Source organism: Trichoderma citrinoviride, assembly GCF_003025115.1.
Source record: "Trichoderma citrinoviride strain TUCIM 6016 unplaced genomic scaffold BBK36scaffold_6, whole genome shotgun sequence".
NCBI lineage: Eukaryota > Fungi > Ascomycota > Sordariomycetes > Hypocreales > Hypocreaceae > Trichoderma > Trichoderma citrinoviride.
Genome location: NW_020194714.1, coordinates 117,680 through 143,090, shown reverse-complemented (window position 1 = coordinate 143,090; position 25,411 = coordinate 117,680). Strand labels below are relative to the sequence as shown.

At 54.6% G+C, this 25,411-nt stretch overlaps 8 protein-coding genes across 8 annotated transcripts; 2 read left to right on the top strand and 6 right to left on the bottom strand.

Annotated features, from left to right (window-relative positions):
- Positions 1-1,571: 1,571 nt before the first annotated feature.
- BBK36DRAFT_1117601 (hypothetical protein) lies at positions 1,572-3,150 on the bottom strand (the record flags this gene model as incomplete). Its single annotated transcript, XM_024890370.1, has 2 exons — positions 1,572-2,933; positions 3,007-3,150. The coding sequence occupies 2 exons, from the start codon at positions 3,148-3,150 to the stop codon at positions 1,572-1,574; spliced, it is 1,506 nt and encodes a 501-aa protein (XP_024749990.1).
- An 852-nt stretch (positions 3,151-4,002) lies between these two features.
- On the top strand, positions 4,003-5,119 carry BBK36DRAFT_1140452 (hypothetical protein; the record flags this gene model as incomplete). The annotated part of the gene is made up of 2 exons (XM_024893377.1): positions 4,003-4,184; positions 4,243-5,119. The coding sequence occupies 2 exons, from the start codon at positions 4,003-4,005 to the stop codon at positions 5,117-5,119; spliced, it is 1,059 nt and encodes a 352-aa protein (XP_024749989.1).
- Positions 5,120-5,973: 854 nt separating this feature from the next.
- On the bottom strand, positions 5,974-7,478 carry BBK36DRAFT_1140451 (hypothetical protein; the record flags this gene model as incomplete). Its single annotated transcript, XM_024893376.1, has 2 exons — positions 5,974-6,386; positions 6,458-7,478. 2 exons carry the CDS (start codon positions 7,476-7,478, stop codon positions 5,974-5,976), a joined length of 1,434 nt encoding a protein of 477 aa, XP_024749988.1.
- Positions 7,479-11,475: 3,997 nt separating this feature from the next.
- Positions 11,476-12,618, bottom strand: BBK36DRAFT_1158632 (hypothetical protein; the record flags this gene model as incomplete). The annotated part of the gene is made up of 1 exon (XM_024894125.1): positions 11,476-12,618. One exon carries the CDS (start codon positions 12,616-12,618, stop codon positions 11,476-11,478), a length of 1,143 nt encoding a protein of 380 aa, XP_024749987.1.
- Positions 12,619-13,430: 812 nt separating this feature from the next.
- Positions 13,431-16,248, bottom strand: BBK36DRAFT_1135145 (hypothetical protein). Its single transcript, XM_024892540.1, has 5 exons — positions 16,177-16,248; positions 16,042-16,120; positions 15,976-16,009; positions 14,109-15,935; positions 13,431-14,024 (listed from the first exon to the last, which is right to left on the bottom strand). Exons 4-5 carry the CDS (start codon positions 15,774-15,776, stop codon positions 13,521-13,523), a joined length of 2,172 nt encoding a protein of 723 aa, XP_024749986.1. The 5' UTR covers positions 15,777-15,935; positions 15,976-16,009; positions 16,042-16,120; positions 16,177-16,248; the 3' UTR covers positions 13,431-13,520.
- Positions 16,249-17,941: 1,693 nt separating this feature from the next.
- BBK36DRAFT_1198049 (hypothetical protein) lies at positions 17,942-19,030 on the bottom strand (the record flags this gene model as incomplete). The annotated part of the gene is made up of 1 exon (XM_024897019.1): positions 17,942-19,030. A coding segment is annotated over one exon (1,089 nt), but the record flags the coding sequence as incomplete, so codon positions are not given.
- A 456-nt stretch (positions 19,031-19,486) lies between these two features.
- Positions 19,487-21,513, bottom strand: BBK36DRAFT_1168201 (hypothetical protein; the record flags this gene model as incomplete). The annotated part of the gene is made up of 4 exons (XM_024895149.1): positions 19,487-19,546; positions 19,633-21,007; positions 21,083-21,234; positions 21,511-21,513. 4 exons carry the CDS (start codon positions 21,511-21,513, stop codon positions 19,487-19,489), a joined length of 1,590 nt encoding a protein of 529 aa, XP_024749984.1.
- A 342-nt stretch (positions 21,514-21,855) lies between these two features.
- BBK36DRAFT_51922 (translation initiation factor eIF-3b) lies at positions 21,856-24,258 on the top strand (the record flags this gene model as incomplete). The annotated part of the gene is made up of 3 exons (XM_024898197.1): positions 21,856-22,127; positions 22,212-23,745; positions 23,815-24,258. 3 exons carry the CDS (start codon positions 21,856-21,858, stop codon positions 24,256-24,258), a joined length of 2,250 nt encoding a protein of 749 aa, XP_024749983.1.
- Positions 24,259-25,411: the final 1,153 nt, after the last annotated feature.

Here is a 25,411-nt window from a genome sequence, read left to right as displayed (position 1 = left end):
GTTTTACACGCGACGAGGGGGCGAACCGGAACACGCTGGCGATGTTTTGCCCGCTCTCTTCTTGTCTTTACACATAGCGGTTCCAGGCGGATCAGTCACGATATGAGCACGGATGGCAACGACATACGGGGAGGTGACATTTGGCTTTGGCTACTAGCTGGCGTCTTTGGTCGGGGTTTCTATAGGAATTATGAAGCATTCCATCCTATAGCAGGGTCACAGAGTGTAATGATAGAGAGAATACCAAGAATATCCACAGGGCCTGCCTGGGTTAATGATAATTTACAGAAGCGGTTTCGCTTGATTTATCCGTCTTTGCTTTTATCACAGAACCAAATGTGCAGTCCATCACAGTCCGAGCCAGCTGATTTGATTTGGTCCAACATGAGTACATGAATAACATGCATGCTGGGTGCAGTTTACAGTCCCCACGGTCACCAGTCTCCCCCCCTCTCTTTGCAGTTGGTTTCCCTCTTGTTCGGCGGTAATACAGTCATGGTACGCCGGCGGTTGGATGTCGAAAGTCGTGGGCGTCATACTTACGACTTTACTAAGACGCCATGTACCTCCTCCTGCACTCGAGGCGGAATTCAGGCAAGTGGCTCGCAATTTGCACGAATGAGCATGCTTGCAAGATTTTTTTTTTTTTTTCCTGGCGGGGGAGGAGGATGCGTTATCTGCCATTGCCATTGTAGTCTGAAGGTGGTGCAAATACAATAGAGGTGAGGGGCTGTGCCTGAGATGAGGTAGAAGTAAGACGCCACTTGATCTGATTTGCTGCTTTATTTCCTTAGTTCTAGTACTTGCATTTGTGCCATTATCTGGAAGGATGAGTAAGATTGTTCAGGTGCAACGGCTGTCAGGAGGAGTTGCCAAAGATGAAGCCTGTTCTGCTCCCTCGAGAACTTGACACCGTCCGATGACAATACCGGATGAAAGCTGTACCTTTGAAGGATTGCAACTTTGAAAGCTACCTACCCAACTACTCTCATGTTGTCCGGAAAAAGAAAGGGAGGAAATAAACATAACGGAGTCTAAGGGATGTAACCGAGACCCCGAAAGTCAATCGAAACCGGATCCTCCCCCAAGTGTTCAGTGGCTCTCTTTCACATGCTTCTCGAACCACTTTTGAGGCGTAGCAAGAAAGTAGGTGTAGACAGATGCCAGTAAAGCCACCAGACGAAAGTATACTAGTGCTGAGTTGAAATCTTTCAAATGTTCTGAAACGGTCCAATTGACTGTTGATGAATATGGCTCTCTGTTGACGTTGATGGAAGGCGAATGACATGACATGTGAGATGTCGCCAGAAGCTCACGATTATAGAGTTGCACGCATCCACGCGGAGTACATGTAGTCATCACACAGCAATAGCATGTCGTTGAGTCGTTCAAGATCGCTATGAATCCTTTTTGTAGGAATTGTAGGGAGTATCAATCTATCTAAGACCACGCTGAGTCGAGAACGGCAACGCTTGAACCCGCTTGAACAACTTACAAGCCGACAACGAAATCAACACCTGAACACACAGAGGTATCTCATGCGAATACTTACATACTTCAAACAACAGAATCTACCGCTCCCACGGCACTTCAACCCCCAAGTCTCTAGCCACTCTCATCGCCGACAAAACACACCCCTCCAATAACACCATCCCATCCCAGCACCACGATCCCACAATCCAGACATTATCCCTCCCATTCGTCCACACGCCTTCATCTCCTGCCGCCTCTTTCCCAGTCCCCAGAACCCTCTGCACGGCGGCTCTGCTCTCCGTAGTCCGCAACGTCCGCGTAAACCTCGCCGTGTCCAGCGTCCCCTTCAACTCTGGCGCATCACCCACAGGACTCGTCCTCACGACCAACCCATCAGACAAATAGTGCAGCGTCTCCGTCTGAACAACGCTCTCGGAAAATGTCGTCCTAAAAGCCATGACCTGGGCGTCTCCGCGGCGGTACGAGCATTCTCCGGACGGGACGTGAGTCTTTTCGGGCATGACGGATAGTCCTGATGCGAGAGGGGCCGCGACGGTGCTTGTGACGGGGACCGTAGGAATGACGCTCAGCAGAGGCTTGGCCGGGTTGAAGATGGCGGCGGCGACGTTGGGCGACACGGCGAGCACGACGCGGTCAAAGACCTCCTCAGAAGCAGCAGCAGCAGCATCACCATTGACGCTCTGAGAGCGTATCAGAACGCCTCCATCAACTCGGTCCACCTTTGTAACACGGGTCTCTAGGCGGACGTCTTCGATGCCCGCCGCCAGCGTCGCCTGGACGCGGTTGATGCCGCCACGTGCCACATACGTCTTGCGCAGAAACGAGCCCTTGACGAATTCCGTCACGTCACTCGCCGGGAAATCCAGCATCTCGGCGTGCGAGCAGCTGCAGATGATGCTCAGCACAGGCAGTAGATAGTACAGCGCGTAGGTCTGCGGCAGCCGGATGCGATCGAGGTATTGCCTAAACGACTCACAGCTGCGGGCGCTGCCGTTCTTCTCCTTTGCCACCGACCTCACATCCAGATACGCCTCAGCCTTCATCATCCGAGGTGAAAACAGAAAACAGGCCGCAAAGAACCAGATGTGGCAAAGCGCCAAATACAGCGTCTGCAGGATCGATTGCACCGACCCGCGCCAGAAATGCGGCGAAATCAGCAGCATCTCGTGCAGCCTCTTGCCATACACAAAGTAGTTCCCGGGCATCGTCTGGACGGCCTCAGGAGACGGCACCTGCGCCTGGGCGGCGGCGGAAATGCGAGTAAAGACCCAGATGAGCTGGATCTGCTGAAAGGGCACGCCGAGGTGGTCGTACATGCGGCACAGGTTGGCGTAGTAGCCGCGGCAGAAGCTGCGCGGCGGGATGTCGATGCGCTCGGTCGTGCCACTTTTGGCGTTTTTGATGGTGACTGACGCGGCATCGAGGGAGAACTTGGGAGCCTTGGAAGTGAATGTTAACAGATGATGCCTTCACTATGGATACATCCATCACGGATCGTGCATCGTGACTGACCTGTTCAAAGAGCGTCACCTCGTAGCGCTTCTGCGCGTCGTGATGCAGCAGATACGCTGTCGTCAGGCCGGCCAGGCCAGTGCCGATGATGGCGACCCGCGTCTTGCACTCGCCATCGGCAGCTTTGTTCCGTCGAGACGGCATCTCTTCCCTATGGTTGTTCAAAAGCGCAGCGAGATAGGGCTATCCAGGTGGTCCAGCGAAGGTGATCAACTGAGAGATGGCCTGTTCAGCTCGTCCGCCTCGTATGCATGAGTGTTCTTTATAGATGGAACTGTTCGTGTTCCCTTTCCGAAATCAGAAACAGACTTTTGAAAGAGTGAAACGTATTAGTATATGGCGATTTCAGGACATCATCTGATGATGGGTTTTGTCTCATACCTTATATTTCAAGGATAAGAGCATCGGCCGCATGACGGACCCCAACAAAAGCTGCTCAATCGCCCTTTCTGATTGGACCGGCGAGGGCGTTTGAGACTCCCCGGCGGGCCACACAAGCCCGAGCTGTAAATACTCCGTACCTCCTCGATTATAATTTCCAGTGTTATTTCTTACCGACTATCAGCAGAGAGAGGCGAACATTTTGCACGTGCTAATCCACTGCATGTTGCTCAAATATTTGCCGATTTTACAGGGGCATGACAGAGTGAGAGGTCTGATATAATAGAGAAGAGAAATGCGTATTACTATCAATGCAATGCAGTCTTTCCCATCAGCGGGTGGCTTAGTTCTAGCGTGTAGCTGCCGGGATTCACGATGACGGGAATGACAGAAATGACATGCAGCCGCCAAAAGACATCAAAGTTTAAAATGTTAATTCGGACCCTTGATTTTTTCTGTCGCCGTCATGAGACGTGAGAATCTTATTCAAGAAGTACTACGACGACAAGGACCAGCCACTTTATCGTGCATCTGCCCCCGCCAACAAAACCACTGCCGTTGCACTGCTCCATCACTTTCAACCACATGCATCCACCAAACAAATCCCAATTATCAATGATCTGGCCTTCACTCAGCAGCTTCGCCCTCGGCTTCATCGCAGGATGCCTCACAATAATCATCCTCCTGGGCATCGCCGCCCTTGCGCTCACCCGCTCCGGCGACATTTACGGCCTCGGCCACTGGAAGCTCAACCTCAGGACGCCCTTCCCTTCCATGTGGATGAACCTGGGCTTCTGGTAATTTCAACTCCCCTTTTCCCTCACAGAATCATCAATCTTACTGATCTATCGATAGGACGCGAGATGACGGGACTACCATCCAGCACTTTGACGAGGCCGCGCGAAACATGCTCCGGCAGCTCTTACAAGCCGCAGGCCTCCTCTCCAGCTCAGCATCCGTCGCCGTTCTCGACGTCGGCTTCGGATGCGGCGACCAGACCGTTGCACTGGCCGAACTCGTCAACGCCTCATCACGACCTCACTTTCGCTACGTGGGCTTAACCCTGAACGCCACGCAGCTCCAGGAAGCCCAGCAAAGACTCGACGCCGCCCTCTCCCATTCAACTCAAGACCCATCATCATCCCCATCATCCTCATTAACAACCTCGCTCAACCTACCCGAAACCTCCTTTCGACTCTTCCAAGCAGACGCAGCCCAACCCACATCCTGGTCCCCCACCGTCCTCTCCTCCGTCACCTCCCTATCAGACCCATCCTTCCCCGAGCGCTGGCTCATGGGCCTCGACTGCCTCTACCACTTCTCCCCCTCCCGCAAACCAATCTTCACCCTCGCAGCGCGGGACCTGCACGCAAACGTCATGGCATTTGACCTCATCCTGAGCGACTCCGCGTCCTTCTGGGAGACTCTCGCCGTGCGGATACTCGGCTTCGTCTTGCAATGTCCCTGGCGAACGTTTTTGACGGAGAGCGAGTATAGGCAGCAGTTGGTGGAGTGTGGTTACGATAGGGACCAGGTCGAGATCCGGGACGTCTCGGACCATGTGTTTGGCGGCTTGGCGGGCCACTTGCGGAAACAGGATGCTGTGCTGAGGCCCTATGGCATCTCGTTGACGGCGTATGCCTTGGTAGGGAGGGTGTATGAGTGGTTTGATCGGACGAGGGTGCTGAAGGGGGTGGTTGTTGTGGGGAGGGTCAAGAGGAAGAGTCAGTGAACAAATGATTGCCATCACATGGAGTATACTAGCATTAAATACACATGATCGGTCAACTTATGCCGACATTGTGGCTTGCTGTAATATACGAGAGTGGCCCTATAATGAGCCGCATTCCTCAGATATCGCCGGCTTCCAGAACCACAATAAGCTTATATCAACGCCATTCAACTCACTACAAGCCTCAATTAACCTCCAATATTAACTATCCAAAACCACATATGAAACACCAATGCCCCAGATCAATGGCATTTGCTTAAAGTCAGCTCAACATGGCAAATAGTACCACAGCAATGGCACAACATCATGCACCAGTCATCGATCGCGATCGACAACCCCCATGTCAAATCAGACACAGCCACATCACCAATCCAACACCACCAACGTAAAATCACCGGCATGACCGGACCCGACATAAGAAGCGTGTGGGGTTTCATTGCTCCCCTCCTAAAAGCACAACCATCCCCGCATCGTGAACTGATGGATGCTCGCGTGTCTTACTTCTGCATTCCGACTTAGACACTTCATCGTCATCGACATCTGGTGGTTCAATCCTTTCGTCAAGGTCTAGACACATGTCGATTGTGAAGAGCATCACGCACAAGACACTCGCTGCACACGGCTTCAGTCTTTGGGATCATCTCTATTGGTATCATGCATCTAACTCTATGTTTCCCTTTTCTGACTGGGCATCTCCAAGACATCGCCAAGATGACGGCCCGCGCAAAGAAGCACGGTCCACGATACGCGATCCCGTCGAGCTAGAGAGAGAAAACCACTTTTGCAAATGACCACTCATACGCAAGACAAATGACAAAGATTCTAAAACATTCCTCTATATCAAAACCCAGCTTTTACTCGGGCTTGGGCAGCACCATGGGCTTGGTGCCCAGGCCGTTGCGGTTGCGGAAGAACAAGACGCCCTTGCCGTGGCCCTTGGCCTCGGCGCTGGGCTCGACCCAGTGGCACATGCGAGCGCTCCGCCACAGAGCGCGGATGAAGCCGACGGCGCCGTCCTTGACGTCGGAGCGGTAGTGCTGGCCCATGACGGGGATGATGGCCTCGGTGGCCTCGTCGGCGTTGTAGAAGGGAATGGTGGCGACGTAGTGGTGCAGAACGTGCGTCTCGATGATGCCGTGCAGCAGGTGGCGGCCGATGAAGCCCATCTCGCGGTCGATGGTGGCAGCGGCGCCTCGGACGAAGTTCCACTCCTCGGCGGTGTAGTGAGGCAGCGAGGGGTCGGTGTGCTGGAGGAAGGTGATAGCAACTGAGACAGAGAGAGACACGGTCAGCAGGCAAAGTCTTGTGAGTCAGTTTGCGTCAGAGATATCAACTTACCGAGCCAGTGGTTAACCCAGAGGTACGGGATGAAGTACCAGATGGCCATGTTGTACCAGCCAAAGGTGTTGCCGAGGTAGTAGAGGGTGCCAAAGGCGAGTAGCAGGCCAATGTCACTGAGGACGATCAGCTTGGCGTCCTTGGCCTCGTACAGCGGGCTGCTGGGGTAGAAGTGGTTGACACCGCCGCCAAGGCCGTTGTGCTTGCCCTTGCCGCGGCCCTCGCGCTGGCGCTCGTGGTTGTTGTGGCCGGTGATGTTGGTAAGCAGGTAGTTGGGCCAGCCGACGAGCTGCTGCATGACCAGCATGAAGAGCGTGTAAGCGGGCGTCTCCTCGGTCAGCTCCGACAGCTCGTGAACCATCTTGCCGATGCGGGAGGCGTGCTGCTCGCGGGTGCGGGGGATGAAGACCATGTCGCGCTCCATGTTGCCCGTGGCCGCGTGGTGCTTGCGGTGCGAGATCTGCCAGCTAAAGTAGGGGACCAGCAGCGCCGAGTGCAGCACCCAGCCAGTCATGTCGTTGATCAGGCGCGAGTCGGAAAAGGCGCCGTGGCCACACTCGTGGGCAATGACCCAGAGGCCAGTGCCGAACAGGCCCTGCAGGATCGTGTAGACGGCCCAGAGAGCGCCGCGGACGGGCGTCGATGGCACCGTCTCGGGGGTCACGTAGTTGTGGAAGACATAGAAGGTCGTGGCCAGGCAGACGATGTCGCGGAGGATGTACGCATAGCCCTTGAGGGCGGAGCGCTGGAAGCAGTGCTTGGGGATGGCATCGCGGATGTCCTTGATGGTGAAGTCGGGCACCTTGAACTCGTTGCCGTATGTGTCGACAAGGCGGCCAAACTCGACCTCCTTGCCGTCGGCGCCGTTCACATCAACCGACGACAGAGACGACAGCGACGTCGACGAGGCCGAAGGCCGGGGCGAGTCGATGGGAGACACGACAGCAGAGGACTCGGTTGAGTCCGTCACATTGCGCCGGAGGGGCACCTTTTCAGGCAGATTCAGCGCGGTGGAAGCCATGGCGATGCTCAAGGTCTGTCTCTCAGAGAAGACTCGTGGCTATTCCCAGTGCTGAGGGGTGAATATGAAGGAGCAAGAGAAGAGAGAAGAAAAAAAGATGAAGAGATGGAGAGAGCACAGCTCGCTACTAGTATTACTATCAGATAAGATAGGCGGCTGGTGAACGGGCCTACAGGGGGAGGAGGAAGGAGAGAGACGAGCTTGACGGGGAGTAGCCCGGTTTTGTCTGTCCTGGGGGGGGGCGTGTGAGAAGGAGGAGGAGGAGACGGAAAAAGAGGAGATGATGGTCAGGAGAAGAGTCTGATTGGGATGTGCAGAGACATGGACGAAAAGGGGCGGCAACAGAGGCAAAATCGACTGACGGGCCAGACCGAGCAAGGCGAGAAAAAAAAAAGAAAAACAGGCAAAATCAAGCCCAAGCTGTTAGCAACAAGTCATGGCCCAGCCCAAATCCACGCCCAGGCAAAGCCGATCTGCGCAGATTCCCTTACCAGAGTGACTTGTTTGCTCTCGCTCGCCTCCCACCCACCGGCTATGGCTGGCTCGGTACGCGGTACTCCGTACTGGATACTTGGGACATGCAGTAGCAGACGCAGTGGCAGCCGCAGAACGGCAGCTGGAGCCCTTTCCTTGGCTGGTAGCTCGTCTCGTACGGGCATGAAAATTTGTTGGGGCGGACAAAATTCGCGAAAAAAAATCGAGAAGAGCGGCGTGGGGCTTTGGGCTCAGCCTGAGGAAGATGACAGGTACCGAGTACGTGCTACACATGCCTTGAAGGCATCAATGCTTGATCAATTCACTTCATTCCTTTCTACCATCTCTATTCCTGAGGTTTCTTCTCCTTTCTGCTGCTCAATTGACTGGTTTTGCCGTGATTTCGAGAAAGGATCCTTATCGTTTCATGATTTCTTCTGGATGCCCCCTAGAAAACGAAGATCCATGAAAAAAATTCTGCCAATTGGAGACGAGCTTGACGCCAGATCTGGGTCCGAGCGATTAAATCGGACCCTGGATTGCCCTTGGCGGGGCGGTACAAGGTACAAGGGACGATGTACCTTGAGCCGACCGCTGCATGTGAACAGGGGGAGCCGCTTCAACGATGACCAGACAGACAGCCACTGGGCTCAGCAATTGCGAGACACTGACCACACTGGCTTCTTTCTTCGCATCACTGGTGAGGCGTGTTTCTGCCTCCCAAGCCTTCTGACTTGCTTCAGACATCATTCCTGCGTATGGAGTTTCAGCAGACGGCGTTGCCGTCGCCATCACATGAAAAAGGCAAAAAGAACAATTCGGAGGGCTAAGATACGCCATCTCCGATACCCGGCTGCAACATGGCGCCCGAAGCTGACCCAAAAACTCCTGTCAATCTAAAAGCCCTCAAACGAGCAACTGCTCTGAATATCATCTCTCATCTTTAGACATGGATTTTCGCAACCGTGCGGATCACTTCACAGCCTGATTGGAAAAAATGCTGCAAACACGTCGGTACCAGCCCGTCTAAGCTGGAGCGCAAGTACCGCTACAAGATACCGTAGCATCGAAACACCCCCAAACCGACCACGTAGCCCTGAGCCTGCAGGAAGAGAGGAAAACCCTGCATGAGGGGATAACGCGGGCGGGCGTGACGGGGGTGGCTGGGCTGAAGGAGCCTAAACAAGATTTCAAGATAGGCGAATCGTTTTCGAGCAAGCCGGGGGCTGGCAACTGCGAGAAGCAACCCTCAGGTAAATCCTCCTGTACGTGCTGTCGTTTGTCCCGTAGCGTATGTAGGCTGCTGGACATGTGAAGCCGAGCCTTGTTTGATGGTGTTGTGAGAGGGCGAAATTGACTGCTACCAGCTGGACTGGTTCTGCACATGATTCGCAGGTTCTGGATGATCTGACCCGGGTACTGGTAATCATTTGGATAGGTACAGGATGATTGAGTGCTCAAGGAAAGCGGCTTTGGGTCGTTTCTCCCTGTGCCAGGCTCGCTCCCAATGCTCACCATCCTCCACCGTCCAATCACCCAGTCAAACCACCAGTCTTTACGCAGATCGGTTAACCGCAGCGCCAATTTTTCCATTCAAGCGAACAGATAAACTAAAACATGCCTCGGGACATGTGAATGCTGCCTCTTCACCCTCCCTCCACCTTCTCTCCATCATCTCCGTCTATGGTCCCGAGCTCTCCTCATTCTTGGTGATTCCCACCCCCGGCCCCCTTCGGCATCTCCCACAGCCGTGTCATGTCACGCAAGAGGACCAGATCATGTAGGCCAACAAATTGGAAATCACGACTGATTGGTAGGCCAGATGAGAAAAGATGCTCTGTTTCCCTCAATCTCGTCGGAATTCCGCATCGATGGAGATGCATTCGGTGGCGACCGTATCCAAAATCTCAGGAGTATGAGTATTATATCTCGTAGATTTTTCGCCCCTCGGAAAGTTCCTATCTGCCATTGACCTCAAGGTTATGGGCCCTTCCATACATCATGAACATCAGCTCAACTGTCTCGCATCAAGTTTTCCTCAAACAATCCCATCATCCAATATACCGACAGCATCATCCATCAACTGCAAACTTCCATACAAGCCTCGCACACAAAGCCACTGCATCAGGTACAAAGGCGCAGAGTAACCACATCTCGTCTCTCCCCCACATCTGTTGGGAATTTTGTTGAGAGGGTCCCGGCAAGGGTCTCCCCTTCTCCCCTTGTGTGCCAACCCTCCCTTGGCGGCCTTTGTCGATCTGGGGGGGCCGCAGCCGCCGCCGCCGATTCGCCGCACGAGAAAAACCCACGTGCTTTTTCCCTCTTTGGCAGAGGGCGTGTGTTGGCTTAGTAATTACGTTCATTCTCATTGGTGGGCTTTCCCGATTGATAACTGCACAGTCTGGTCGTATTGAGACTGTTTTGATACACTGTATTGCCATCCTCATCTTCCTCACCAAGTGGTCTGCAGAAGAACAGGGCATTACGTGCCTACAACGAGACCTACGCAGTATTTGGAGAGTGTGTGATCAAGACCGCGTATCATGTGTCCATGTGTGCTAATTGTTTCCGGTGTCTAATTTTCCCTGCAATCCGCTTGCTCGCGTAGAACTTGCAGCATGTACAAGTACGGAGTATAGAACGCACCTGATCCTCTGCATGAACAAGCAGGGGATAGGTAAGAGAGAATGCATCAAGTTGCTTTCGAATGGGCTCATGGATGCCACATCGTATATTTGCCTTGCCGCCCAACACGCATGCCTTTAACAGACGAACTGGAGTCTCACGAGATATTGCTCAGAACAGAAGGTGACGAGATGTGGCATCCTAGTTGAATGCCTATCCAAATGGTAGGATTCGAGTCGATGGCATATACCGACGGTCATTGCTACTTCTCTATAGGCCAATGGTCTAAGGCTAGCTTCTAAGGGATGCCAAGTTTACTCGTACTATAACATACATCTTACTCATACTCTAGCAAAGACATGTCGTGTTAGACTACCTGCATCAGTCGGCTTCTCAGTTGAAGAATGCCTATCCAATGAACAGGATCCGAGTTGGCATTATCATTACCAACCAATATCTACTACGAGAACTATCCTCTGCTATCAATGGCATACACCAAAAGTCATCGTTACTTTATACTTCTCCGTAGGCCAATACCTAGTCAGATGCTAGCTTCCAAGGAGATGTCAAATTCATTCATCTTACTCATACTCTAGCAAAGACATATCGTGTCAGACTAGCTACTATATCAATCGGCTTCAACAACACGCAGCTCAAATATAGTCAACCTTTCTTCCACACTCTCGGCATATCGAAGCCGAGACAAGCCAGGAGCTCTAGCAATCGTAGTAAAAACGTAGCCTCATCATCAACGCACAAACAAGCTCATCTCGTCATCACATCGTGCTATTCATTCCAATCCGTACACCACGCCAAAGAGTCTCTCAACATCAAGCAAGACAACCAAGCAAACAACGCAAGCCAGCGCATGTCCCCAAAGCTCCCATCCACCACACCATCACCAAGGCACCATCCTCCCATCCATTTCAACAACAAGCTGCAACCGCTGCGGCATCGCATCAACCCACATGTTCACCCTCTCCTGGCTCAACGCCGCCCACGCCTCCCTCGCCGCCTTCTTCAAGGTCTCGTCCTCCCACCCCCTCTCCTTTTCTTTGTCCTTGTCCTTTTCCTTCAGCAGCTCAGACGTCCACTGCTTGTTCGGCGGCCACAGCGAATCAAGGGGGCTCAGGTCCGGGCTCTCGCCGCAGCTAAACGTGCACCGCAAGCCGTGCATGTCCTTCCACTGCTGCGCGAGGTTGATCTTGCTCGCGCTCCCGTGCGCAAACACGTCCGCGTCCTCTTCCAGCACAAACGCCATCGGGCCCGACGCCGTCAGCCACGGCTTGACCACCTTGTCGAGCACCTTGTCGCAGTAGTCCGGCATCGACATGGCGCCGGTGCCCTTGGGGCTCGTCGAGCTGTCGTAGAAGACCAGCTCGCTCTTGAAGCCGTAGCCCACCGCAGCCCATGCGTGCAGCCTCCTGATGTCGCGTGGCCACGCGTTGGTAGGCTCCTGCTCGCATGTACTGCACAGCTTCTCGCCCGCCCTCGGCGTCAAGCGCATCTTGCCGTCGAGCCCAAATCCAAAGTGCAGCTCGCCGCTGAACCGCACGCGGCGCCAATCCTCCTTGAGGGGATACGCCTGCAGAGCCTTTCGAGCAAAGTCACTGCGCTTCTCGCGATGCCTCTTGAGCGTGTTCGTCCGCCCACAGACCAGGCACCGGCGATACGACAACGTGCCCATCGCCCGATGCAGCGTCCTCCGGTTGCACTTGACCTCGAGCCCGGCCTCCTCAGCGAGCCCGCTCCAGTTGAGGCTCACGTCCTCGTACTTGGGATCCCACAGGATCTGGTCCATCTTGGCTATCTCGGCGTCGGCAATCTTGCTGGGCCGCCCGCGCGTCTCGCCCCATTCCGGGTCGTCACGCTTCGGCACAGGCGACGCACTGAGCGCGGCGTAGCCCTGCGATCGCGACAGGTCGAAGTGGCGGAAGATGGCTGACTTGTTCACCGGCAGGCCCTGCGACTCGAGGTAGGAGATTGTGCCGCGCACCATGGCCTTGGCCGGGGTGTCGCCATGTTTGTAGCCTGACGGCATAGGCGGTTTGTCTGGATCGATATGGACGCTGTAGCCGCCGCAGTCACTGTAGAGCGATGTAAGTCGAAGATGTCTGGGCGTGTGAGAGATGCCAAAGTCAAAGGTGTTGGGCTATTTTTGTCCGGCTTGACCGTCGAGACGCTGGTTGCTGGCGGTTGACGGAGCGTTGACGTAAAAATTGCCCACACGTACCCGGCACGTGACTGATGCGGTCAACCTCACCTCACGTTTCATCAAGCATAAATTGCATCTGCATGAGCATCTGCTGTGCAATGTGAATAACCGCCATCTCATATGAAGATAAACACGTGAATTTCAACACTTCTCATTCTCTTCTACCATTCAAAGATCAAGAAAAATAAAAGCTCCGATAGAAGCATGATATTGCAAGTTCAACTCAATCATTATGTCCGCTTATCAAAGCGAACTAAAGTGTCAACTATCTGTCGAGTTTCCAATTATCGCGAATGGCCAGCTTCAGTCATGCCATGCACTAAATAGATTCCTCGCTCAATCCGTCCTTGATACAAATATTCACGCCGATTTTGTTCAGAGCAAAAAGGAGGAAAAAGTGATCCAGTAGAGAGAGGCGTGCTCAGCGTTTGCTCAACCAAGGCTCCAGAATGCCACTTATTAACCCTGAACCAACGCCCAACCTCACGTAGCCAACCCTTGTCTCCATGTCTATGTCTTGATATACATTACCACCAGGAGTAATCTGACCAAAAAATATCGTGGGGCGTAAATACTCCGGGGGCGGTGGAGGCCCCAAGATGGTGTCTCGATGTGCAAAATGGAATATGGAAAGATGAAAGGACAAGAAGACGACAACGGAGCGCACTGCTTCTCTATGTCTTGGTATAGCAGAAAGATGAGAACAAAAGTAAAAAAGAGGCAATCGCTTAGTGCTTTCCAGCATCGCGGACGCTTTGCATAAATCGATCCTCGGCGCCAACTTCGCTCAGTGCTCGTGTAGACGAAGCGCCTGCGCTAGTCTTGGACAAGACAGCCATCACTTCATCGGCAGTCTTGCTTCCCAGCAGATCCATCTCTCGGCTGAGGAGAATGGCAACGGCCGCCCGGACCAGAAGAGTGTCGCCCTCGAAGACGTACACATCCCACAGTCTCGCTGCTTCGTCAATGGCCAGATGCGCAGTAAACAGGTTGGTGAAGATGGTGGCGAGATAGTGGTCGAGCTGGACGCCCCGTACCGTCTTGGTCAGGTGCTCGTATAGGGAACTCGACTTGGCCTTGAGCGATTCGAGCACGAGGTGGTATGCTGATGCTTGCGCGCCGCGGTCAAAGGTGTAGAAAGATAGGGGGAGAGGTCGGTTCAGGACGTTAGCGAGGGCGATAAAGGTTGATTCGGGGTTCGGTAAGTTGAGCAACAGGAGGGCGGCTATGGTCTGTTTGGTTATGAGTTAGCATGGATTTCCGCGTCGCTCCAATGCCCAGGAAATAGATCAAGGCGAAAGATGGCCACAACTCACATTGCAGCCCGACACGTAGCCAATGTCGTTTCTGTACATGGCATACGCCCTCAGCACATCTACCAGGCCCTGGTGCAGCGGGCCTGTCACTTCAAAGATGCGAAGCTCCCTCCACGTCTTCTCGGCGACGTCTTTGCGGATCTGCTCAAACCACTTGACCCGCCTCATGTCCTCGGCATCGCCCCTGTCCGTCTTGACTCTCTGCTCCAGCTCTTCTGATCGGGTCAAAGCCGCCTTGAAGGATGCCTCCGTCAGGCCAAGCTCGTTTCCAATCGCCTTGGCCCATACGGATCGCCGACTGCGAGGCGCCACTCCCTTCCACCAGAGCTCTCTCGTTGCCTTCTCGCGTATGGCCTGGTTCCACCGCGGGAGGATGTCATCTTCCCAGATGTGCATGGCCTTGTCGGCATTGTTGTCCTTGGACTCGGCCTTGGTCTTTCGCGCTGCCTCCCGCCGCTCCTCCGCCTTGACACTGGCGGCCATCATCTTCTGGTACTCGCGTAAATGGCGCCGTTCTTCGGCAGGATCCTTGGGCGGCAGCCAAGACGGTCGAGTGCGGCTCAGGACGGCTTCTTTCTCCTTGGAAATGGGAAGCGGGTCAATCATAATGTTGGAGCGGCGCAGCGGTGGCAGCTCCGCAAAAGACGACTTAACACGCTCCTTTTTCTTGTCGTAGTCCACTTTTGCCGAATGGTTCGGATTCCAGGTGTTCGGCCGCGGGATGATGCCGTGTTTCTTGGCCTGAATTTGCTCCATCTCGTCGGCATGCTCCTCCAGCTTTTCCACAAGATCCTTGGTATCCGCGTTCAAATCGGCCAGCGCGACACTCCAGCTGCGGGCCTTGCCGCTGAGGGGGCTCGGGAGCGGTCTGTCGCCGTCCGTCTTCCAGGTGGGAGACCGCAACGAGCCCTGCGCCTGGGCTACGGGAGGCGTGCCGTTGCCGACACTGCGGACTCGGTTCTTGCGGCGGTCGGGCGATGGCGACAAGGATTTGACAGAGGGAGACCGGCTGATGGGTCGCTGGCTGGCTGGACGCGGAGAGATGGGCACGTTGTCGAGGAACAGGCCGTCGGGGATGTCGTCGTCGTCATCGTCGTCGTCGCATTCCTGCTCCAACTCCGAGGTGGACTTGCGGTCTCGGCTCACCTGCCAGCTGCCTCGACGTGGGCGGGAGGGGAGATTGACATCGCGAGGATCCAGCGCCATGGCCGGGCTGGTGCTGCGGTGGCGGCGCGACTGGGGGACCGAGGACGTCGAGTATCCCTTGGTGAGGGTCGTGGGCCGCGGGTCGGAGACGGTCGAGAGATTCGTGCTGCGCGGGTTCGAGCCCGTAGAAGCGCCATTGAGGCTGGGAAAGGACCGCTTCGGGCGTGGTGCTCGTTTGGCCGAGGCGAGGTTTCGCGGCCCACGAGAGGCGTTGGAGGCAGGCTTGGCCTTGGGCGTGAGGCTGTCGTCGCCCAAGCCAATGTCCTCGAAGTGACCGGCGTCTGCCAGGACGCTGGCATCGTCACTGTTTAGCGAATGAAAGGACGACGATTTGCTGCTCTTGGACGTGGTCATGCCGGGAGGCGAGTCCGGGCTCATGTGGCCGTGGATCGTGGCGTGGTTAGCGGCGGATTCCAAGCCACCGTTGATGATGCCGATTCCAACGCCATGATCGCGAATCATTGCTGCATCAACAGGGCGTACCAGCTGCCCTGATTTGTCCCAAAAAGGTGTCGGAGATGGAGAAGGGTGTAGATGACGAGACTGTGCTGATTACGGCGTGGGGACTTGCGCAAGATATGTCTTGAAGATTTGAAACAGCGGCCGTATCTTCGGAGTGCTTCGAGGGGTAATAATAACAGAGCAACAACGGAAGAGAGGCGGAAGAGGGCGGAGAAATGAGCGTGAGAAGAGAAGGCAGAAGAAATAAAAACGATTAAAAAGAAGAGGGAAAAGAAGAATAAGACTGGCAAAGCGACTGAAAGCTGTGGCTGCTTCAATGTTTGTTCTAACGAGTGTGGATAAGGCAGGATGGGATTCAAAAGAAACAAGCGCGGTAAGGCAAGCAATCTCGAAGGTGGGAAGAAAAGAGAGACGGACGAGACAATATGCAGAATTGCGGAGGATCGAAGTGAGTGACGAGCCCAGGAGGCGCCAATCGACGGCTTCAAACAAGGAGGGATGAGGTGGTGCAGAGAATCTGAAAGTACTCGGTACTTGAGCAGCTGCCCCGGCGTCAGGTACTGGGTACCTAGTACTGCGATGGCCGAGGCAATCTCTCTGGCAGGCGACAGCATCCAGGCGTTGAAACCGGTGGCCGTGGGTGGTGAGAGTGCTAAGGTTAGAGTGGTGACGGGCTGTGCAAGTAGGTAGCCGATACCACCGCGGCTCCGTCGCTGGATCGCAGGCGGGGAGTAGCGGTACCCATCGTTTCTGCTATCATGCAGCGGCCCATGGATCACCTTTTGGATCAGGGCCTTAGTAAGATTGGCCGAACCCAGGACCTGGACAGACGGATGGATCCAGTGCAATTCAGGACATGGAGGAATCAATGACTGAATGCTCCTGTCATAGGTATGCAGAGATCAAGTAGAGACTACATTTGCGCTTCCAACAAAGTGCCGAGCCGAGATGGTGTGCGTCCCCCATGCTCGGGCACTTACAGCTGTTTGTATTCTCCGAGTTCTTACCTCCCTTGCATCCAGACAGCTTTACGAGCTACAGTACCTGTATCTTGTGCTGCGTTACTCCCGTTCAGGAACACATGAAAAGAAAAGACACTTTCGAAGAAGCTTCATGGTTCTTTTCTTGCCTAACGCATCGGAAAGCCAAGACTCGACTGCTGCAATGTATCTGACACACGCACAATTAAGCATCCCATGCTCGCAAAACAGCCGGGGGGCCTCCCGCGCATCGATTCACGCACAGTGAGTGAGCCTATAGTAGCGAGGCCTAGCACAGTGTGAATACTCAATACCCCTGACTGAGTGGAGATGAGGTTCAATCTCGGCTGGTTCGGGGGGTTGCAACCTGATCCTTGCTGGTGTTATCAAGATGTGAGCATGCAGACCGGGCGTGTCAAGTTGCGGCGGTGATTCCAAGCTGATAATGCCTGTCCTTCTCTTTCTCACAGGAGTCATACGCATCTCCCAGGCACGGAGTAAGGGTTGTAGTCAGAACAAGCTTTCAGGAACCGGAATAGCCTCACCGCCACCACGAGGACAGAAAAGGCCATGGACATCAGGATTTTTTCCTGATCCAGTTGTCGAAACAAAACCCAAATTGCCACGGCCCGCTTTCGCTTGTCTAATAATAGCAGTGGCAGTTTTCTTTTTTTTCTTCTTTTTCTGGGTTCCGGCATGCCCTACGATACCCTGGATGAGATGCTGCGAATGAACTGCTTCTATTATTAACTACATGTTCCTGTTGCCGTTCTATTGTCTTCCATCGATCACAACCATGTTCAACTATCCGTTTTCAATTCTCAGAAATTATTCTCAGCCCCTTATCGGAAATACGTACTATCCATGAATGCCTTCAGCATTGCTAGCTCCACAAGGACATAACCGAGAGGAAGCCCCTTCATCGACGCAGCTTTCTACATAAACAACAGCAGAATAAACGCTATATAGAGTAACTCCTACTATCCAAGAATCCATAACGGAGTATACAAGACATAACAATCTTATTACTACATCTATTCAGTCACTGTGTAATTGGCATCCCGGTGGTCTCAAAACAAGTGCGTCCTTGCTACCCTAAATATGCCAATACTCTACAGCAACAATCGTGTATAGTATTACGAACAGGTCCAAGAAAATGCTGTGTGAATCCAGTATGATTGCCTATCACACATTGAGCCCTTGCTTCCTCCTCCTCTTCGCCCTCTCTTTCATGGCGTCCTTATGCGTGAGGTCACGCATCACGTTTTTCGGCCGAGTAAAGAATGGCCCTGGCAAAGCGTCGAATGCAGTAACGTTGACGATTGTATCCCATATCGGACCACTTCTTTTTCGCGGTACTAGCTGATGGCGATCTTTGTGAGCCTTCAACCAGGAGCCTATGCGATGTTGCGACCCGTCTGTCGATCTGAATGGATCATCATTTGCAGGGGATTCGCGACGGGATCGACGCTTTCTTGTCAACCGAGCCCTAGTTGCATCCAACTCGTCTTTCAGTATACTAGTAGACTTTAGAGATGGCGTAGGGTCAGCGCTGCTTGATGACACGGCTCCTTCAGGGTTCAACACTGGACAGCGTGGTGCGGCATCAACCAAGTCGATCGTTTCGGAGGACCCATCGAACATGCTAAACATCTCCTGTTCATCTCTTCTCAGCTCCGTATCGTCTTCGATTTGAACCGCGGACATCCTGGGAGAAAAGTCGAGGGTCACCGTGGAGCAAGACCGCGAACGCACACCCCAACTATCATCTCCCTGGTGCCGAACTTCCTGTTTGCATTCCACGCCATGGGACAAGAAAGGAAATGATGCGGTTGACAGCTTCGGATCGACACAATGCCGACGGCTCGCTTGGGCATCTTCTCCCATAAGAGACAAGTGACCGTCCTTGACAATCCTCTGCTTCGTACCCTGGAGAGCACCATGACAAACATCATCCCTGCGTCTTTCCATCGAGTCCTCATTCAACCACTTTCCATGTGCCCTCGATGCCGTTTTCGTGCGAAGTCGATCTCTATCATCCGCCTGTTCGCGCTGGCGAATCTTCATCTCCCTGCCTCTGCGATCCGTCATAGCCGGCTGTCTGTTCGTCTTGTTTGTGGAAGGCTGCCTCTTCCATCTCGTCGATCTGTTCTTGCCTCGTTTAACAGGCGATGGAACGACTTTCACAATTTGGCAGTCAGAATCGGAGTCAGGCGAGGACGAAATGGAGATGACGTCGTCCGCCGGAGCTCTTGCGCTCATGGTTGCTGTTGTTTATGCTTTGTAGGCAGTCGGTGTCGTCTTCTTCTAACTTCTTCTCGTGAGTATGCACCAGCGAATATTGTTGGGGACTCTGCATTAGATACCAAGATACTTGGCATTTCCATTGGTCGACAACGGAAAACAAGGTCGTTGAAAACTGTAGAAAAGCATAGAAAAGAGAAACAAGATGGCCCCGTGAATCCAGCTTCAATGTGAAGAAGAAGTGACTCTGCGCAGGCCCCCGCATGTGAAACCCGCATCGGTGCGTGCCCTTTGAATCAAGCATCACATATTGCTCAATAACGACCGATTGGTTGCCCAAACGCAACGCTACAATATGCTTGTTCATGGCATTGTATTTCACGTTCATGCGTCTATGGTATCGCTACATCCCATATTAAGCTTCTAACTCGTCGAGATCCCAGGCGCCTGAACATTTTTGCTTTTATCGTCCAACTTCCCAATCCCTCACATGCGCTCTCGCCTCCGTGGGGCCGCCCTTATGATGTCGTCGACTCTCAGGAGAAGCTGTACCGGAGAGATTAATTAGCACCTTGCCATTCATGGCAGCCAATTCGGGCGGGGAATAAGGCCGTAGAAATGTATCCTCTTACCTCTGCTGCCTCACTGGCAGATGACACAACCGCCTTCTTCAGCTTGTAGCTCTCAACAACACCAACTTCACGCATGTCTACGATGCCGCCACCAGGAGTCATCAAGTCGAGACCGTACGTGGTGAGGCCATCGTAAATGGCCTTTCGCAGGCGGGCGACCAGCTCGCCAGAGTCCAAACCGGCGTTGTCGGCCAGGATGGTGGGCAGCTGTCGGAGCGCAATGGCAAAGCTGGACACGGCCACCTGCTTCTTGCCTTCGATCCGCGTGGCTGCACCTTCAACGGCCTTGGCCATGACCATCTCCGCACATCCACCACCGAGCGTTGTCCTGGGCTCAATGACAGTCTGCGACAGGACAGCCAGGGCGTCGTGCAGACTTCGCTCGGCCTCGTCGAGCAGCTGTTCTGTCGCGCCACGCAGCACAATGGTGCATGCCTCACCAGCCGCAACTCCTGAGAACTTGATGAGCGTGTCTTCGCCGATGATGACCTCCTCAATCAAGTCACAGTGGCCGAGCTTGATCTGGTCGGGGTGGTCAAAGGTGGAGGCAATCTCGCCTCCCGTCACAAGCGCCAGCCGCTCGATGCCGTCAAAGTCGGCGTGTTCGATAGACATGATGCCGGCATCCGTGAAGAGCTGCTCCGGCCAGTTGTAGATGAGCTGGCGGTTGATGAAGCAGTTGATGCCGTGAGCCTTGATCTTCTCCACCTTGGCCTTCATCTTGTCCTTCTCCGCCTTCTCGAGCTCCGCCAGCTTTCCGGTCGAGCCAACCTTGACACGAGCTCCGAAAATCTTGACCTTATCTGTGTCCATGGACGTGTTTGCGACCAGGATCTTGGCCTTCTCCAGCCTCTTGGGCTGGTTTACACCAATCTTCTTGTCCAGGATGAAGCCCTCATCCAGGTAAGAGTCGCTCAGCTTTCCTCCGGCCTTCTTGATGATCTGGATGTGGCTGAGGTCGCTCGATTTCTTCAGACGGAGGATGGCGTCGACGGCAAGCTGGGAGAAGTGGTCTCGGTCCTGCGCCAGCACCTTGGAGCTCAGGGTCGTCCGCGCAATGGCAAGGAGGTCCTTTCGGAAGGCTTCGGGGCTCTTGCTGTGATCAACAGCGGACTCCTCGAGGGCCTTGAGAGCAGCCTGGCTGGCTATCCGGTAACCCTCGATGATGGTCTGGGGGTGGATCTTCTTGTCGACCAGCTTCTCAGCCTCTCTCAGAAGCTCGGCAGCCAGCACGGCGACAGAGGTCGTGCCGTCACCGACTTCGTCATCTTGGACCTTGGAGATGTTGACCAGCACCTTGGCGGCGGCATTGTCGAGGGCTATTGACTTGAGGATCGTCGCACCGTCGTTTGTCACCATGATATCGCCAGTGGAACTAGATGGAAGAAAGGGACGGGTTAGGGGCTGAGGGGCTCGCCGGGAATTTGTCATGAAAGGGACGGGCACTCACGCAGACTGAAGGATCTTGTCCATGCCCTTGGGGCCGAGCGTGCTCTTCACCAGGTCGCCAACTGCGATGGCACCGACGAAGGCAGCCAGACGCGCATTCTCACCCTTCTCCTCGGTGGTGCCCTCCTCGAAAATCTGGGTTGGGAAGAAAGACTGTCATGGCGGGGAGATGGAAGTGTTAGTCCAGCAGCTGGGCAGCAGAGAGACGGCTGTACAGCAGCTCTAACGGCGGGGACATCAGCGAGACATACCATGATGCAATTCCGGTGACAAGAGAACAAGGTAGCACAAGTAGAAGGTGAAGACGAAAGAGAGGCGATATCAGGCTTGAGCTGACGAGAAGCTGCAACTCCTTGGTGCCTGTTTTTCCTACCAAACGCCGAGCTCTCCTTTCCGCTACCTCAAAAGAGCCCATCCAAGAACCCCCACCATGGAGACGCGCACACGTGACTTGCCCCTCTATCGGAGAATTCCCGGCTCTGGAACATCGCTTCTCCGCCGCACACTTTGGCCAAAGTTAGAACAACAAATTTGCGTGTGGTTAGGGACTCGCCGCCAAAAAAATAACCTCCAGGGCTGTAGTGCAGACGCCGTAACCTGCGCAAAACACCCGCGATCCGCCCATCCAACGCCCCGGTCGAACCTCCCAAGTCTCTCTCGCTGCTCCCCTGCTGGAGACTCAGAAATCGACGCCCGTGAGCCGCTCTCCAATCCTCAGCCTTCACCGCGCCGAAGCGGGGCAATCTCGGCACCCCTCCTCCATCCCTTCACATCATGGCGCCCTCATTCGACCAGCTGCGCGAGGCTGACCTCGACGACGACGAGTTCAACGAAGATGAGATTGACATCTCTGACCTGCGCGAGAAATTCGAGGTTCAACTGGAGCTGGGCTACGACGCCTTTGTGGTCATCGATGGCCTCCCCGAGGTCACCAAGGACCAGGCGCCCAAGCTGATCAAATTCTTGTTGAAGAAGCTCAACACTGTCGGCAAGACCAGGGAAGACCTGATTTACATGCCCCTGGATGCCGAGGGAAAGTCGCAGCGGTAAGCGCTTCTATTTTTCTCGCTATTATATGGTCGTTTTATAGGGCATGTTTTTTTGACTCTTGTTGGGGGAATGGACTTTAGCTTCGCCTTCGTGGAATACTCTTCAGCCGCTGAAGCCGCTGCCGCGACACGCCAATTGGACGGTGTTCCCCTGGACAAGAAGCACACGCTGCGCGTCAACAAGCTCACCGACATTGAGCGATATGGCCGAGAAGGACGAGTTGACGAGACATACGTGCCCCCTGAGATCGAGGAGTTCCATGAGAAGGAGCACCTGCGATGGTGGCTTAAGGACCCCTCGGGCCGTGGCCGAGATCAGTTCGTCATGTACCGCGCTGACTCCGTCGGCGTCTTCTGGAACAACGAAAAGGACCAACCCGAGAGCATTGTCGATCGCCAGCACTGGACCGAGGCCTTTGTCCAGTGGTCACCTCTGGGCACTTACTTGACCTCTGTCCACCAGCAGGGTGTTCAGCTGTGGGCTGGGCAGTCCTGGTCGCGCGCGGCCAGATTTGCGCACCCATTCGTCAACCTGGTTGCCTTCTCCCCGAATGAAAAGTACATTGTCACCTGGTCGAACCGACCCATCTCCATCCCCGAGACTGGCCACCCTGCCCTGTCTGTTGACGACGAGGGCAAGAACTATGTCATCTGGGACATCGAGACGGGTACGCCTCTGCGATCATTCGCCAACCTGGATGCCCCCAAGGGCGAGGAGGGCAAGCCTCCCCCAAAGATGCAGTGGCCTGCGTTCAAGTGGTCTGCGGATGACAAGTACGTTGCCCGTCTGACGCCTGGTGCTTCCATCTCCGTCTACGAGCTCCCCCGAATGAACCTCCTTGATAAGACTAGCATCAAGATCGAGGGCGTGGTGGACTTTGACTGGGCCCCGGCAACTCCCCAGCGCGAGGGTATCAAGACGTATGAGCAGCTCTTGGCCTTCTGGCAGCCTGGAACCGGCAGCAACCCCGCCAAGGTGGGCGTGATGAGCATCCCCTCCAAGGAGATTGTGCGAAGCCTCAACCTGTTCAACGTCAGCGACGCCAAGCTGCACTGGCAGTCGGACGCGACATACCTTTGCGTCAAGGTCGACCGACACTCCAAGTCCAAGAAGTCGCAGGCCACGACGCTGGAGATCTTCCGCGTCCGGGAGAAGGGAATCCCCGTCGAGGTTGTCGACACTATCAAGGACACCGTCATCAACTTCGCATGGGAGCCCAAGGGCGACAGGTTTGCCCTCATCACCACCACCGAGCCTGTCGGCCCTACCGCCGTGCCTCCCAAGACCTCTGTGTCATTCTTCTGCCCCGAAAAGTCCAAGGGCCCCCATGCCGGCAACTTCAAGCTGCTGCGCACGCTGGACAAGAAGAACAGCAATGCCATCTACTGGTCACCAAAGGGTCGGTTCGTCGTCATTGCCACGATTGCCAACCAGCAGAGCTCGGATCTCGACTTTTACGACGTTGACTTTGAGGGCGAGAAGGCCGAGTCGGTCAAGGACCTGACTGCCAACCTGCAGCTCATGAACACAGCCGACCACTACGGCGTCACAGATGTGGAGTGGGACCCCTCAGGCCGATTTGTCGCCACATGGGCATCGGCATGGAAACATGCGGTACGTGCATTTCTCCCCCTTCCGTTTCTTTCCCCTGACTTAGCTCGCTAACACGTGAAACCAAACTAGATGGAAAATGGATACCACATCTACGACTTCAAGGGCGAGGCTCTGCGCGAGGAACCCGTGGAGAAGTTCAAGCAGTTCGCTTGGCGACCACGCCCGCCGACGCTGCTGACGAAGGAGGAGCAGAAGCAGATCCGCAAGAACCTGCGCGAGTACAGCAGGGTATTCGAGCAAGAAGACGCCGATCGCGGTGCGTCAGCCGATCTTGCCGTGGTCGAAGCGCGCCGCCGCGTCCTGGACGAGTGGTATGCTTGGCGTGCGGAGGTGGAGGCTGAGGTGGCCGAGGAGAGAGAGATCCTGGGCCTGCCTAAGGATCCTCACGCCGCTCTGCTAGAGGCCAAGACCAAGGAGCTGGCGGAGGCCGAGGGTGCCAGCACGGAGAACGACCGGGTGATTGAGGAGATTGTCGAGGATGTGCTGGAGGAGAATGAGGAGGTGGTGGGTTGAAAAGGTCGTCTGGTCTTCTCTTTTGTCTACATGAAGCATGGGCATACCGGGCGGGAGTGGTTTGCGTGTATGTATGGGTAGATTCCATCGGATTTTTCTTCTTTTCTTGTTTTACGGAAAAAAATGGCACAAATAATGACGAGACTTAGAAGAGGCCACGGTACTCTTTGTTCTCTTTTACTCTCAGAGTGGTCACCGAGTCACATTCCGCAAGGTACATACATGGCTGTTCTGGCCACGATGCCTCCCCGTCCACTCCGTACCCCGTACTGTGTTTTGAGTGTGTGCTCTTCGTTACCTATGTACCTTCACAGTTCTTGATAATGGTTGCTTACCACTCCTTCGTAATCGTACACGGACGAGGAAAAGCATACGTATGCCGTAACCGGCCAGCCCGCGACCGGCAATTTTAAATAGCCTGCGTTAGGTTTTCATCTATTTTTCCTCGTTTCTTTTGGTGGGCTGCAGGGAATGCAAGGCAGGCTCTCGTCGCACTCGACCACCCATGATCTGATTGGCACCCGCGGCTGCAATTGGCTGCTGAGCACGTTTGAGGATCCAGCCCTGGTTGAAGCCCGTGGCGATACGCGGAAGTGCGTCGCTGACAGGTACCGACGAGTCGTAAATACCTGGTGATGCAACTGAGGCAACGCTGGGCAGGAGGTACCGCAGCGGGCGGAGAACTCGGCGAGCGCGAGCCTGCAAGTACCGCCCAACAAAGTGTCGGACTAACCCACAAACCCGCACCACACCATCTCTCTCTCCCGGTTGATCTGAGCCACTATTATCCTGCTCTGCCTCTCCCTCTCCCGTCTCTGTCTCCCTCCCAACCAGAGTCCTCGCACTTCTCCTGAATCTGCTCCCTTGCCTGGACCACACAGCCAACGTCCGCCCCTCGCCGCAGCGATCGACCCTCGGGATACGGCACTTCGCACCAAGGAGACACGCATAATTGTGGTACCACCGTCTGAGGGCGAAGGGGGTTAAACACAGCCAGAACTGAGCGAGCACTGGCTGGTGGAGCCGAAGCCCACGATCGAATCCACAGCCTGCACCACTTTCTCCTCGTCACCATTCGCGGGGAATCACAAGCGGTTTCCGTTGCCTTCGAACTCGACTGAGCTGCGACTGCGAGTCATTTCAGCGACTCTAT